This window comes from Ruditapes philippinarum, unplaced genomic scaffold (genome assembly GCF_026571515.1).
Source record: "Ruditapes philippinarum isolate M1 unplaced genomic scaffold, ASM2657151v2 ctg4516_1_1_1_1, whole genome shotgun sequence".
NCBI lineage: Eukaryota > Metazoa > Mollusca > Bivalvia > Venerida > Veneridae > Ruditapes > Ruditapes philippinarum.
The window spans coordinates 173,948-190,013 of NW_026867320.1; the positions used below are offsets into that span (position 1 = coordinate 173,948).

The following is a 16,066-nucleotide window of genomic DNA, read 5'->3' on the forward strand; positions in this document are numbered from 1 at the left end:
AAAGATTAATCTATGAAATCTTTAAACAAGAAGCTAGAATATTTTGTACTGCGATCAAATATTATTTTTACTACGATTACATATTTATTCAAAAATAATTGTTACTCTTATAGTCAACATTTTCAAAAGTATTCGGACTTAGTATTTTGCCACATTTATTATGTTTTGAAAATGTCTTTCTTATAATTCCGGAAACAAAGTGATCCCTCACTAAGACTTAGTGATATTAATTGAGTACCGCTCAAGCCGGTGCAAGGGGGCGTAAGTGATGTTGCACGTATTCATTATCTCTCATGTACAGACTCAATCAAGCAGAGTCTACAATTCTCTTGTAATTTTGTTGTGATTAATGATTCCGAGGGATCACTTTGTTTCCAGTTTTTTTACTTCACAACAGCAGGTGTCAAGTGCTGTGTGGCAGCAGTAAAAAGTTGCCCCGTACTTCACTTCAGTGTTGTTATAGTTTTCTGGTCATTCGGGATCATTGATGCCAGCACTATTGATTGTTGATATTTAGTACCGCTCAAGCCGGTGAGGCATGTTGCACGTATTCATTATCCCTCATGTACAGACTAAATCAAACAGAGTCTGCAATTCTCTTGTTATTTTGTTGTGATAAATGCTTCCGAGGGATCACTTTGTAACATGTTAGTGGTTGTACTCAGGTACCTTCTAATGACCGAGATCCGTGAGCTTTGTACTACCAATACAACTGGAAGTTACCAGATGAATTTACTGTGCTGAAGCTACTTAAAACTACAATTTCAAAATGACTCAAATTGATATTACCCAACGAAGAAAAATTTTCTAAAGAACACTTCAATTAAGATCTTATTGGTTTGATTGTTTGTTTGTACAATTTTTTTAAGTTTTTCGTATTGACAACGAAAATAATGATAACATTTAGAGAACATGATAATACAGACATATCAATTTCTGCTTCATTAACTTTGTCATCACAACCATTGTCGTGTGATATTTTTAGAAATATGTCTCTTTACCATCTAGATATCTCTTATTTCTCAATTAAATATGTTATTGGCATTGTTTTTTTTTTTACTTTATCGATAGAAATTTAGTTCGTATAGACGGAAAGCTGGTCTCTCAACAGATGCGGTATCAAAACTGATTATAACTACAAAATGTAGTTTAGTCACGTGATAAGAGTTATTGGCCGTGCGTACGTTTGGTTAGTTCTACAGAGCATGTCCCTTGGTAAACGTCGTTAACTACATTACCATTCAATAAAATTTGATGTTTATAATTTTGTTATATGTAAGAAGCATGTCAGAACTTTTTCTGTATTTCTAGGAACAGTCGGGGCATTTTAATATTTACGCATTGACTAGGCTACTGAAACATGTTTCCTCCAGGTTTTAAAATGAAAAGAAAAGATAAGGGGTGTGTCGTGGGTGGCCCGTATTCTGACGAAGAAATATACGGTTAAAATTTCGATATCCGAAATGATTAGATACATTCTATTCGTGCTTTGCAATAGAGGTGTTTTAAGATTTTTAACATGAATGAAATTGCATTTTCGATTGTAGCATGCTTATACACCGAGTCCAATCGTTCACTATGTTTCCCAGGCAGAGAACGCATGAAGAGATCAATTTTACAGGTGGAAAACCGATACTGTGGTAAGAAAATTGTCTTCAATTTCTTTGTAAATGCATATTTCACAAAACTTTATAGCCTATTCTGATCTCGTATGATTACTTTATCCGACAGGCATCTCAAACTCGCCAAATCTTTGTTAACGTATTAGATCATTTATCGACAACTGCACAAGAAAAGCACAAAAATTTTGGGTAAAATAGCTCTTTGATAGCCAATAACTTGACATCCAAGCAAACTTCTAAAACATTTGTATCGCTCTAAAGGTTCTTTATTAACATATCCTCATCCACCAAAAACGCCTGTTCTATTTTCTATTCCGTATTTTTGGAGTATAATACCGTTTAAGCGAATTTTTCAAAATGAACGCATGAGCCGAAACTTTTCATGTGGTTTCATAGGTTTTTGCAAGTGAACGCATGAGCAGGTGGTATTTTAAAAACCCAAGTTTCTCCTAATTATCTAAAAAATCTAACATATTCAAACTTTAAAAATTTTCAAATTTTATTTCAAATAAGTGAGAACACTTTTTTTTTACAAATTAAAATATACTTTGTACGCTGTATGTATATATATATGCTAATAAGCAAAAAGGACGAGGTCTGTTCTGGGGAAAGATCGTGTGAAATTGAAGTCATTCCTCGTTTGTAACACATATTATCAGCTTTTTAATGAACAAACCTCTTATTGAATAACTTAAACAAATGAATATTGTTTAATAACATTAAAAGGGAGAGATAAACTAAGTCTTGTCATGTTGACTGAACGACATTTAGCTGATTTATATAATAATCTTACATGACACTTTGGAAAAATCCTTGATTTTTGCACGCATTGTAAGTGATTGTTTTACAAAATATGTACTTTGATAATTAAATCATGAATCCTGAATAATTGTATACAATTACTATCATACACGCATAATATTAAACAACAAATACAACAATGGACAAATGACAAATAATAGCGAATGTATACTCTTTTAAAGACCCTGTACATCAAAACTTTAATAGTCTAATATGATAAACATGATACTCAAATAAATTATTACCAATATTACAAATCTTACATAGATATTATCGAATTCAAAGTTCTGTAAATAAAGGGAGGTAATTTGAAACACATTTTGATAAATACTTTGCCTATTCTTCATTAAAATAAAAAGTGTATTATTTCTAAAAGAAAAACTTATAATGAACCTAAAAAATGATGTGTTATTTCAACATTTTCTTGTATGTTCATTTTGTTGTAAGGAAGTTGATATATATATATTCCTGCTTAAAGATCCTGTATGTTTTTACCCCATGAGCATATTGCGAAAAATGGCCGTTTTCATTGAAAAGCCTCCTGTAACAAGTTCAAACTGCTATGAAACTATGAAAAATGCTTCCTTCAATACTGATGAAACTCGGCACAAATGTTGACTACACCATAGCCTCTGTAACAGCATGCTCAATCGTGAAATTCCTGTTACCATGGCAACGGGCGGACGTCTCAAAATTGTCAAAAATCACTATTTTGCATTGTTTTTTTTTCCATCAAAACTGATTTTAAAGTGCTGTAACTTCTCAATGAATTGAGATAGAGTAAAAGGCTTTTCAGTGTCTATTACTAGTTACCCTAAGATCGACCTCAGGCCATTTTTAGCCTGTCACATGTCCAAAATTTTCTTGGCGATGAGGGGGACTCCGCCCCCCTTCAAACCCACTCAAGCAACCCCCTGATGTAACATTTGGATGGGGGCGGCGCCGAAAAAGTGTTCACTTTTTTAACAAAGTTGGGGGGGGGGGGCAAAAGTTAAGCCGTCGAAACACGCTTATATAAGGGAAAAGGTTAAGGATGTAACATCTAAATGTAACATCTAGATGCCTGTCGGATAAAGTAATCATACGAGATCAGAATAGGCTATAAAGTTTTGTGAAATATGCATTTTTAAAGAAATTGAAGACAACTTTCTTACCACAGTATCGGTTTTCCACCTGTAAAATTGATCTCTCCATGCGTTCTCCGCCTGGGAAACATAGTGAACGATTGGACTCGGTGTTATATCTGATAGGTATTATTGTAATACGTGTCTCGCCTTGCATTTGTTCTTGTTTTGGTTAGCGCCTGTTGAGAAGTATATAATTCAACATGGTGTCTTATTTAAATATTTTAATATAGTCACCAGAATGACACGATGGGCACGACTCAACAGTCAGGTGGCTACTACATGATTACTTACCACGATAAACCTAAGGTCAAGCTTACAGTCATGTAGAGTCGCTGTGGTATAGAATGCATGTTACATAATTCTTAACCACTACCGGTTTCCTGGCGAGTTTTGGTGTAAGAAAATGTGTATGATCAATAAATCATGGAACTGAATCTTCTCTAACATTCCTGTCTTGCTTATTTTTATTTCAGTTTTATGTATGAAAATAAACACGATACATATATGTTTCCCCATTCATTTTTATCATTTTTTTCTGTTGTTGTTGTGAAGGTTTTGTAGTACAATTATAAGTAAAGTGTTTATGATTTTGTATGAAAGACAAAATGCCACTTTGCTTAAATTTACCTATTATTTATGACTTGTTGTCTATATGTTATTAAATAGTTTGGTGATCTGTTTAAATGAGAGCCCTCGATACTTCCGTTGTAGAGCCATTGCCTAAAAAAGCTGAATTAGATTAAAAATGCAGCACTTTAAGACTACCTCTCAAGCAGGTGCTAGGGGGCATGAGGGATGTTGCATTTTTTTGTTATTATCTCTCATGTACAGACTCAATTCTCATGTTATTTTGTTTATATTAATGCTTCCCATGGATCAGTCTTCTCCAGATTATTATAAGAATTTTAAACAAACTTTGGGTGAATTGCCTATAATAATTTGCCTTTATCAGATTTACTTAAAAGACATTTGTCCGACGAGTCATTACTCCTTATGTACCTGAGAAATTGCAATTTCATTGGAACATGTTCGTTTATAGGAACATTGTGGGGCTCAGAGTGAGGTTTGGCGCACCATTAACCGGTTTAAACTCCCCAGCAGAACTTGTGCTGCTGCCCGTTCCAAGGCGGTGCCCCTCCGTTTTCCTCAGATGTATGTCTTATGTTGTTTCATACTGTTTTGGAGACACGTTTGTTTCTCTTGTTGTTTTTTCGTCTTCGGTAAGTATCTTCCCCTTTGCCCCTAGTTTTTATTTAATTTATTCCGCCCCTCCTCCCTTCCCCAGGTCTCATGTCCCCTTCCCCTGTGCCCTTTGACTTTGTGGGCCTATTATTCAATCATTTAATTGTTTTCTTTTAGTTCCTTATCAGTTACTTATTATTTTTGATTTTAGTGGTTGGCCTGCCCGTGCTCTGCCTTGTGCCCTGTCCTGATTTTGTTTCGGGTCCTCCTGGGCTCATTGCCACTGGCTCTTGTTGCTGGGTCGGGTGGGAGTTGCGTTCATTGAACGCCGCCTTTCCTTGTTGATCTTGTTTATCATATTTTATACACTGACAGCACACTGATAGGTAGTTCAGGGAGCAAAAACTAACACTAACATTTAGATACTCATACAAACAAATAAATGATACTATGTAAATATTAAACATTTATCTTTCGATTTATATGTACGACAACCAGTGGTTAATGATAGACAAACAATATACTATGTCCCATTGTACTGGGAATGTAAATCAAATTGAAGTAGAAAAAGGCAGTCATAGGACGGCTGTACCTCCTGCCTTAGTACAATGCTTTAACCTTTGACCAAACTGTAAGTATATGTTTGACCTTGATCTTGGAAAACGTAATGTGGTTTTGAGCTATCCAATTCTCATAATGGTGACTATTTTTTCAAGTAATTTACGAAACTTTACATAACTTCATGTTATGAATTATGAAGTTATCACTAAAATGTTACGGACAACAGACGGAGGCCATTCATATAATCTCATATAAGCTGCGTATATATGAGGTGCATTTGGAATACTTTACAAATACATTTTTTATTTTAGCCTATATTCAGACTAGAACTCCGCGAGTCGGATGTGTCGACTTGTGAACAGTATAGCTGTTACTTAGACATATTCTTCTCAAATATAGGATATTTATAAACACCACTCTTATAATGTACATGTACCTTGAACTTAAGTGGCATTTGAATTGATTGTAACAATGTTACATCAGGATTGATGTAGCTTGAATAGCTTTTATTGTGTAGGAGAATCGGCCCGGACAAAAATTAAAGTATAATATAATTATCAAAGGGCAATAACTCTAAAATCATGAAGTGCAGAGTACCGGTTCTTGTGTACTGCTCTTCTTCTCAATAAGATCTATAATCCTATGAAATAGATAAATACAGAGTCCCTAAAGAAAGCCCAACACGGCAAAATTGAAAATGTTGCAGGCTCGGTTTGATTGAGCCTGTTCATTGAAGTTTGAAGTCCATAGCTTTTATAGTTTAGGTGAAATGGCTGAGACTAATATAGTTTAGATGAAATGGCTCGGACAAAAATAAAGTATTATAATCAACAAAGGGAAATAACTCTAAATTCATGAAGTAAAGAGTGCCGTTTTTTGTGCACTGCACTTCTTCTCAGTGAGATCTATCATCCAATGAAGTTTCATGTCCATACAGTTTACATTATAGTTTAGGAGTAGTGGCTTTCTGTATTATTCTGTATTTCTCTATTTTATATTTAGAAGAAATGGCCCGGTTAAAAATTAAGTATGAAAATTAACAAAGGACAATTACTCTAAACTTAAGAAGCGCAGAGTAACGATTCTTGTGCACTGCACTTTGGGTCATTAAAAGAAGCATGCATACTAAGTTTGGAGTCAATCCGACTGATAGTGACTGGGATATGCTTCGGACAAGCTTTAGGGGACACCGACGCCGACAAAAGTAACCCCTATATGTCGTCTTTTCAAGGCGACACAAACATTTGGAAGAGTTGGTAGACATGTTAAGCTATTCTGTACTAAAACAACAATAGCTTATATATCAAGCACATGCAAGCCAGCATGAAGGATAATCGTAGGATAGAAAGGTGCAAGTGATCATTTCGGCTTTTCTAGGTTAGATGAAACAGAGAGACCACCAATCCCAATATTGAATTTTCTCAGCAATCACTATTATTTACTAAATATGATAAACTGATCTATTCACCAAGGGGAAAAACAAATTAAAGTAATTGACATCAGATCTTTCAGAAATATTATGATGCAAAAGGTTTTTTAATTTGGTTTTATACAAGCAAACACTAAATACTGGATTACAACTTCAAAACAATTTTCAAACATCGAAAAATATGTAAAATATGCATTGCAAATATTTGTGCATATTATAATTATGTAATCATTAAAATATATTCATTAATTTCTTATAGTACAATTTGACTTAAACTTTATAGAAAATAAATTTTTATTACCTCCCTTTATTTACATGAAATATTAAATTCGGTTATATCTTTATAAATAATGCTTTTTGGAACCTACAATATATGATAAATCTTAATTTGAGCATCATATTTATGATATAAAACCATAAAAATGTGTTACAGGATCTTTAATACAAGTATTTTTAAAACATTCATTTTCAAAATTCAAATTTCAAACAAAAATTGTGTAAACTACAGGACTAGATATATAGCTTTATACAAGTTAAGTTAGGCACATACTAATGGTAACAAATACAAACAAATAGCTTCTAGTGTACATTGTTTTTTTTTCAGTACAGTATGATCTTGTTTTTGATTATAAGCGACTGGTCTTTCAATAGTTTCTTCGAAAACACTGATATAAAACATCGGTTATTCAGAGTGAAAAATTGTGCTTTAAAGAGAGACTTTCCAAAGATAGCTGGCTTTCATCATCGGTGGGCTTATGTTCTGAAGAAAAAAAGGAAAAGAAAATAAAAACATGCAATCGATACTTATCATATGCTTTGTTTATCTTTGTTAAAAACTGTAAGGGTAATATACATGTCTTTTCTACTAAATGTAAGGACATGTAAGGACATGTAAAAATATATATTTTGAAAGCTTTTTGTTAATCTTAGCCATTTTGTTCATTTTCTATAAAGCAATAATTTTGTAGAGAAAAATAATGCACAAAAAGCAACATTGGTGGTTTGCCCTTTAAATGCATGACACCGTCGTTTTAAATTGGGTTTTAGTCATAAGATCTCCCTTCAGATGATCATTTAGAATATGTGACAACGTTAAACGGTTTAATGTTTATTTAATTTACTGAAACATCACGATGCTTTTGAATATATATTTAATTATAAAATATAACCAATGAATTGTCTACGTTAACACCAAGTTATGTTCCATTGGATCAAATCTTATAAATTTAGACCCGTTTGAATTTCCACAATCCTAACATTTTATTGCATTTCAAATTACATCCCCGTATTCATTTTTCATTTTCATATATTATTGTGCATAAAGTTTCAAAGTTCTTTTAAAATGTTAAAAATGGTAGTGTGGAAAAGGGGTCAGAACAATACTATCTTTTTACTCGTATTCATCCGCAAAACCGATTAAAGACTCGACTAGCGCTTCGTCCATAAGTTTTGAAAGTTGTGTACTCGACCAAAAATTCAATATTGTACTGAACAATGTAAAAATCTTATAATGTTTACCTTCTTCTCATTTGATTTGCAAAAACTCGGTACATCAAACACCTTTTCGTCTTTAATTCCAGAGGTCAGATTCTGATAGGTAATTATAGTTGAAAAGTCGTTTGCTGGAAGGAATGCAACATATTTAAGATCAAGATGCGTATGAAACTTTGTAAGATAATTCTTGTAAACTAAAAACTAAAATTTGAAATTATATTGATGTTTACTTAGCAAACTAGAAAATATAATTGTGAAATATGCAATATATTATCCTAAAAGAAACGTTTCTGTTAATGGGATGCATTTCTTTATTTCGAAATAATTTTTTTCTCCTCTTCAGTTTTATAACGTAAATAAAATGTCAAATAAAGAGGTAAACATTTCTTTGGATTGTTATTACTTTTTCAGGTAAAATAAATATAATCATAAAATAAGAGTCACATCTTATAAAGCAAATTCAATCATAAATTATTTGTAATGATTTAATTTATTTTGGACTAATACACACTAATGCTTCCACAAGTATAATATTGCTTACACGCCAACGGGAAATAAATATCCGCCACTGGTACACACATGTCAGATATTGTCCGAAGAATTTGACTTTCCTTCTCGGTAATTAAATAATCAATGGCACTAATCTTCTCTTTTATACCAAGTGTGTAACTTTTCATACGTTTTGCGTTATCTGCAAAACAATCATACATTGTTATTTCTCTCTGAACACAAGACATTCTACAGGTAATTGTTGGAAGAAATACATCACTACCGACTAAGAATAGAGTCGATCAAACGGAGCTCGCAACATTTTCATTTTTTTCGTTTTGCGCGTTCTTAAGGGCATTATATTCTTCTCTATTATCTTAAACATGTAACCAATGAGCGTTTATTGGTATCAAATAGATGTATAAAAATAGTGCTACAGCATACATTTTACATATGATTTTTTTGCAAAATAAGGAAATACTTTTTTAACAATTTTTGGTATCTTAATAAGGGAGACATTATCCCCAAACCGCTCACCTGAAGACATACTGTAATTTGTGTCACAAAAGAGGCAAACTTAAAACAACTATTGTAGAGGACCTATAGATTATATTATACACCAATGTTGTTTAAAGATATTGATGACGACGCACGACGACGGACGACAGACTGTGGGCAATCACAATAGCTCACCATAAGCACGTTGTGCTCAGGTGAGCTCAAAATGATAACACATATAGCAAAACGTATTCAAGTTTCTGTGCTATCGTGGATGATATGAATCGGCTCATGGCTTCGATGGTGCATATAATGCTATGTTATAGAAGATATTGAAAATGCTCATAATGCTTTGCTTATTTGTGCCTGCTAATTGTATGTAGGAAATGGTTAAGCACCGAGCTCGAGCACATTTTTCTATTATAAAAAATTACTTTGCTTCATTTACCTGGAATACAGAAGGTTCCGTTCGGAGGAGGAAACAGTTTGCTGACTTTGCAAGTTGAATTTTGGATGGTATACATTACACCCTGGCATAAAAAACATTGAAATTATTTAGTTATCATTAGTCAAAGTAAAATAGATGAAATATATTGTGTACGTTATATGACTATATAAGTCGAGACTACCTGAGTGACCCCTTGATTTAAACAGCTCTCTGTCTTTTCCTACCTTGCTTCAGTCTCCGTAACATATTTCCCGATATAAATGGTCTAAAAATATATGACTCCCTGTCATATGTAATCTTCTCAAATGGTTCCTTTGAAAGTCATATATGACTAGTATCGACTATATAATCTTCGGCAATATCAACTATCGCTTCAGCTATCACTTAAGGTAATAAGACGTACGTTTGATTAAAATATCTCATTTCTTACTCTTGCTATTGTCCATAAACCATTTGTGTATCTGTATTTTAAGTAACAATGATCTTGGCTCCAGGGGATCAAAAAGTAATACCAACCGGGTATTCTACATAAGGTCACTATATACAAAGTATGATGTATTCCAAACCTTCATTTTCCGGAAACCATGAAGTGGACCGACGGACCGAGTGACAATCTGACTCCTATATACCCTCCACCCCTTAACTTCGTTTGTAGGGGTATAAGTAATAGAAAGAGCACCGAAACACGAGGTTATCTGATTTGTACGAGGGGGCGTAGCCCCCCGAGTATTAATCAGATTACCGAGTGTTTTGGTGTTCTTTCTCTTTTGTATCATAGTCAAACATAAAAACACGTTCCCTGTTGTTACAATATGAAACCCCGGCAAAAATGAACCAATGAACGAGCATCTAAATATGACATTTCTGTCGATTTCACTTTCACTGCCGTCACAATATGTAAACCCCAGCAAAAATGAGCCAATCAATGGGCATGCTCTGGAGTGCGGGTAACTAATACCCGCACTCCAGTTAACGCACTGTGCATGTATATGTATACGATTTAACCCTGACATATTTTCAACAGAAAGGTCTCCAAACTATGATACAATAAAAACTACGAACACGTCTTTAACTTAACTTTCAGTAAGTTATGTGTAATTTTCCCTGGATTGAAATATTGTAACTGTTAGAATAATCTGTAAACATATTTATAATTATAACATTTTTAATTAGCTTTTGGTGTTGGTGATTTAAATAAATAATTACCTTTCCGAAAAACTGCAACTGAAGATAATCTTCGGCTGCCACATACTGTCTTAATCGATTCTTTGTCCAGTCAAATGAAACGTCAATATCTGTCTGTAAAGTTTCAATATAAGACATGATATACTTTTACTGAACGCTGTAAGTGCTAGTCAGTGTTTAAGTAAAAACCCAATAATAGAAGAAATTAAAGATGTTGATATAAAAATTGACGTGTCAATTTGAAGGTTTCAATATTTCACTTGCTTCAGTTTAGTACCTGACAACAAAAATCCACACTGCATACCTGAGTATATGGTTCATTTTGATTTCCAGTTGGCTCCATATCAATTATATGACCTTCAAATTGGCTTGGAAAGCAACACACATCTGCATGACATGCTGCCAACACAGACGAAATGATGGCAATAAATAATGTTCCTCTTAGTGATGTACCCATTTTAGCTAAAACAAGACAAAACAAATTATATGAAAATGTTGAGATGACGAAATGGACAATCATAGGTAGTATAAACCATGTCTCTATTACCACATGTTTATACAAATGTACAAATTTAAAATTCTGATTGAATTTGAGATATACTTTGTACTAACGCAAAGAGTATATTTAACGTTGATATAGCATTCAAGTGCAATATGCCATATATTACATTATTATATTACATTACATTATATTTGATTTAATTTATCCATGGATACAAATTTTATTGTTCTGTCCTTTTTATTTCCTTAGAAATTTAATTTTACATCATTTTTAACAAGTGTAGGTGAATAATAAATACTTAAACCGAATACACTGTTATGGTGATATTATCGCATGGTTTCGAACGCTTTCTTTGTTCTTACTAACCCATTATACTCAGTACAGTTAAATGAGCATTTGAAAATTGTATTGATATATAACATTTCAGTTTTTTCATTGATTCATATAGGAAAAAACTCGACTGCGGTTGAGTTTTTTAGCACCTTGTATATATCAGTGAAGGTTTTATCCAGAGGCTCCAATGGGGCAGGGGTAACGAACATTCCAGTAGCAAAAAAAAAAAGAAAATAAATAAATGGAAAATATAAACAAAGATAATTAATGAAATGAAATTTACCCTCATTTAATCAAAATGTACATTCGCTGAATGAATTATTTCCAATGAAAAAGCCCTTTAATCTTGAATCAACATTGGTAACAGTTTACAATCCGCCTCTAACATTGGATGTCTTTTGTATATCGTTTTTTTTTCGCGGCAGCGAAAAAAAACTTGAAAAAACTGCCTTATAATAAATAGTTGTAATGTAGCTAACGATTAATTAATTTATTTATTTAATATTTATTTATTTATTTATTTTATCTATTTATTTTATTTATTTATTTATCTATTTATTTCTGTTACAAAAAAGGAAAACATTATGTTATTGCGATAAAACAGTTAAAGTATATGAAACTCGTTAGTTACGAGGATATAACACAGGCTGGGGAGACATCTCGGGATGTTTCTGCAAAAAATTGTCTCGACCTGTTGGCCTCGCCATTTTGTAGCAGAAACATCCCTTGATATCGCCCCAGCCAGTGTTATATCCTCGTAACTAACTCGCTTCATATACTTTAACTATTATATGTCAATACACCGAAGAGTAAATTTTACATGAGTTGATACTTGACAGGTAAAATACCATTTTAATTTCCGATAGCAAATTTGATATAATATATGTGAGTTGATAAAACGGAGATTATCTGTCAATAACTTCAATATTTTCGTCCGAAAATTTTTGATAAATCAATGCTAATGTCAAATGTTATATCAAAATGGTTGAAAATAGTGACTTACCCGTTCCACGTCAATTCGTCCCAGTGTTAAACCCGTTTACAAACAGGTAGAGGTTTAAAACTATCGTATTTCTTATTGGTAATATCATATATCATTTTACGGTCTTCAGCAATCGCATCTTCTCGGTCCTTTCCGTCAAACTGCGGATAAGAGCTTAAAAAATAATAGTAAGAACATAGTGCAGATACGGTATTTCGGTCTTACGTACGCTAAAAAACTTAACAAGTTAACAAATTGTAATTAATGCTTGAAGTTAAAGACTTGATTTATACCAATATATATCGAGTTAAAGCCAACCTAAAATAAAGTTAATTTACAGATATGACTGTAAACAGTTCATCATTTATATACTGATTTATAATGGTTGTTGAAACCGAAAGTACAAAATACATACCAAAGTAATTTAATCGAACCCAATTAACGAGAACGCCCCTGATTTTCATTTGAGTGTGTAACCTGTTACCCATTTAGCGGGAGGCGCGGAAAACGATGTACAGAAGATTATTTGCAGCAGATTACAACTGGTATTTTTATTGCCAAGTAAATTTACAAACATCAATATTTATTCAGTAAAAAATGAATGTCTTTCAAGCTATTTCATTGATTAGATTATGTTTATTATAAACTTAGCCATATCTTGAACTTACAAAAGAGAAGTTTCAAAACGGTTTTCTTTATAAAACACAAAATATTAAACTGTATATGAAAGATGATGTATTAAAACGAAGTAAACTTAGTTTCTGTTTTCGTACATCAAAGGTCACGTGGTAGAACTGATCTCAATCCGTATTATTTCCGAGATGACTATTAATAGTCGACCATATGTTCCGAATGCGTCTTTCATTTTGGAGTAAATTCGTAAATTGTTGTAAAACAATAAAATTATACTTTACATATTTGTCGTATCTTAATGGCGTACGGGTTAACTTACCAACTGGTTTCTGGTTTAGGATAATAAAGATATATGTGTCTCTATCAAGTCCTTGATCTGCTGCTAAGAGCTTATTTAGTATTTGAGTTTGCTTTAACTAAGACAAATTGAAATTTTGATACACATTTATTTCACTTTTCTGTCTCGAGTAAAGTATGCTTAAGATGTCTGCGGTTTATGACAGTATATAAAATGCTATAAGCTTACCACACATTGTCGAAACATGAAATGTTCAACATTATTTTAAGGAGACTGAACTGATATAACATATTATGCTGCATTTTTTTCTAAAAGATTTTGTTTCATTTCAAACTTGTTTGAAATTAAAGTCAAATTAAAGAAATGAAATGTTAACATAATCAGGACATATGAGTCTATGTACTGATAATGTGGCATGCTAATAAGAACTTAAAGGAAATCACTTCTTTCACTTTATTTTAGGTTTGTTTATTTTTTTGTTGTTGTTGTTTGTTATATATTAAATAATAATATATTTTTATAGAACTATTACACGCTTGCATTTATTGTGAATTTACTAAAATGCTTAAATAACTTAAAACACTAATTAAACCTCTCGACTGAATTTAAATGCCAGTTAAAAACATCAAATTCTATGGTTTACTTCGTGACATAAATACGTGTGCATGGTATGTTTTAAGTGTTCTTTAAAGAAAGATTTGCATGAAGAATTTTGAAATTTGGAAAGTTTAGTGATCTATATCCTCATTTTGTGAGACGATTGGGCTTTGCGAATTTATAGATTGAATGTTTGAAAGAAACTTCAAACATACCAAGAGGTTTCTGCAGATTGCAATGATATATATATTGATAACTGTGTTATTTTGGCATACCTTTTACGCAAATTTTATGTAAAATTAAGTCATTGATGGCAAAATATATGTTTTGAATGAATGGTTTATAAAATCTCTAGACTCTTAACTTTTATTAGTGAAAATATATGTCCATATTCATAATCAGACGATTAGTTTAACGATCATGTATGTTTTGATCAAAATGGTAAACCACACTAAGTGAAATTATATATATGTACATAATTATGCAAAATAAAACAATTTTCAAACATCGAAGAACATGTAAAACATGTACTGCAAAATGTTGTGCATATTATATGGAATCAACAAAATATGTGCATTCATGTCTTATTGTAAACTTTGACCTAAACTTTATAGAAAGAGGATATCATGATAATGAATTAGCACATTCTATAGTGTGCAAAAAAAGGTTGAAAGGTTCTGACATCTAATACACTGAATAAAACAAATTGCGAAGTTGTTAAGTACATGGAAACAATCTACTACAGACTGCCATTTGATTACACACAATAAAGGTGATATTGTTAGTACATTTTGATAAAAAAGCAACTACAACAAAAAACCGGTACATATGAAATATTTAAACAAAGAAACAAGAATATTTTGTATTACGATTACATATTTATTTCCAAGATTACATAATAATTTAAATGTAATTGTCACTCTTAATCAATATTTTAAAAAGTTTTTTTACCAAGTATTTGCTATAATCATAATGTTCTGAAATGTCTGTTGTATGATCTTTTATGATCATTTAGAATATGACAGTAGTTCAACACAGGTGCCTTCTGCCTTCTAATGTTTGAATAATGCATGGACGTGTTTTACCCTACCAATACAGCTGAAAGTCATCTAACAGTACTGATGCGACGACATACAACCCAACAAAAACATCCCTTACCTACACTTTCAAAATGACTCTTGTTAATATTCCCAAACGTAGAAGAAATAAACTTACGGACACTCTCAGATAAAGCGTAATTGTTTAATTGTTTAACTTATACACATGATTTAAGTTTTTTGAATTGAAAATTTGTTTCCTTGATACCTTGACTACGAAAATAATTATATCATTTGGATCACATTATATATTGCAGACATATGGCATCAATTTCTGATCATGATTGTCTTTCTGCTTTGTTAACCTTGTAATGTCAACCATTATCGGATACTGATCATAGAAATATGTCTCTTTACCATCTTGATATCTCTTATTTCTCAATTAGATATGATCTCGTTATTGTTTTTCTTTTAGTCATCAGTAGAAGTATAATGTAAAATTTATTTTTGTAAAAGTAGAATGACTACACAAGGGTAGTAATGTTCAATAAAGCCTAACTTGTTTTGTCAGCAAATCAAAACCAATCGGAATTGCATTAACGAATGTTTATTCGTTAACTTGTTTATGTTTATTTGTTAACATTTTTATGGTGAAGGTGTCCTTAAATTGTCATTGATGCATTGTGAGGAAAAGTTTATGAATCATTATAAATGTTTTCTATGAATAAAACTAAGCTGGCGATATGGCTGAATTCCATCGCAGTCCACTCCAGCCATGTGGCGCTTTTCAGTATTCGACACCAGCCTTTTTGTTGTAACTGTTATTTGAAAGGAACGGAGTAAGCATC

General features: G+C 32.3%; 1 protein-coding gene across 1 annotated transcript; it reads right to left on the reverse strand.

Annotated features, from left to right (window-relative positions):
* Positions 1 to 7,144: 7,144 nt before the first annotated feature.
* Positions 7,145 to 12,831, reverse strand: LOC132735705 (ependymin-2-like). Its single transcript, XM_060722686.1, has 7 exons — positions 12,675 to 12,831; positions 11,141 to 11,298; positions 10,858 to 10,950; positions 9,652 to 9,733; positions 8,758 to 8,907; positions 8,241 to 8,344; positions 7,145 to 7,482 (listed from the first exon to the last, which is right to left on the reverse strand). Exons 2-7 carry the CDS (start codon positions 11,291 to 11,293, stop codon positions 7,429 to 7,431), a joined length of 636 nt encoding a protein of 211 aa, XP_060578669.1. The 5' UTR covers positions 11,294 to 11,298; positions 12,675 to 12,831; the 3' UTR covers positions 7,145 to 7,428.
* Positions 12,832 to 16,066: the final 3,235 nt, after the last annotated feature.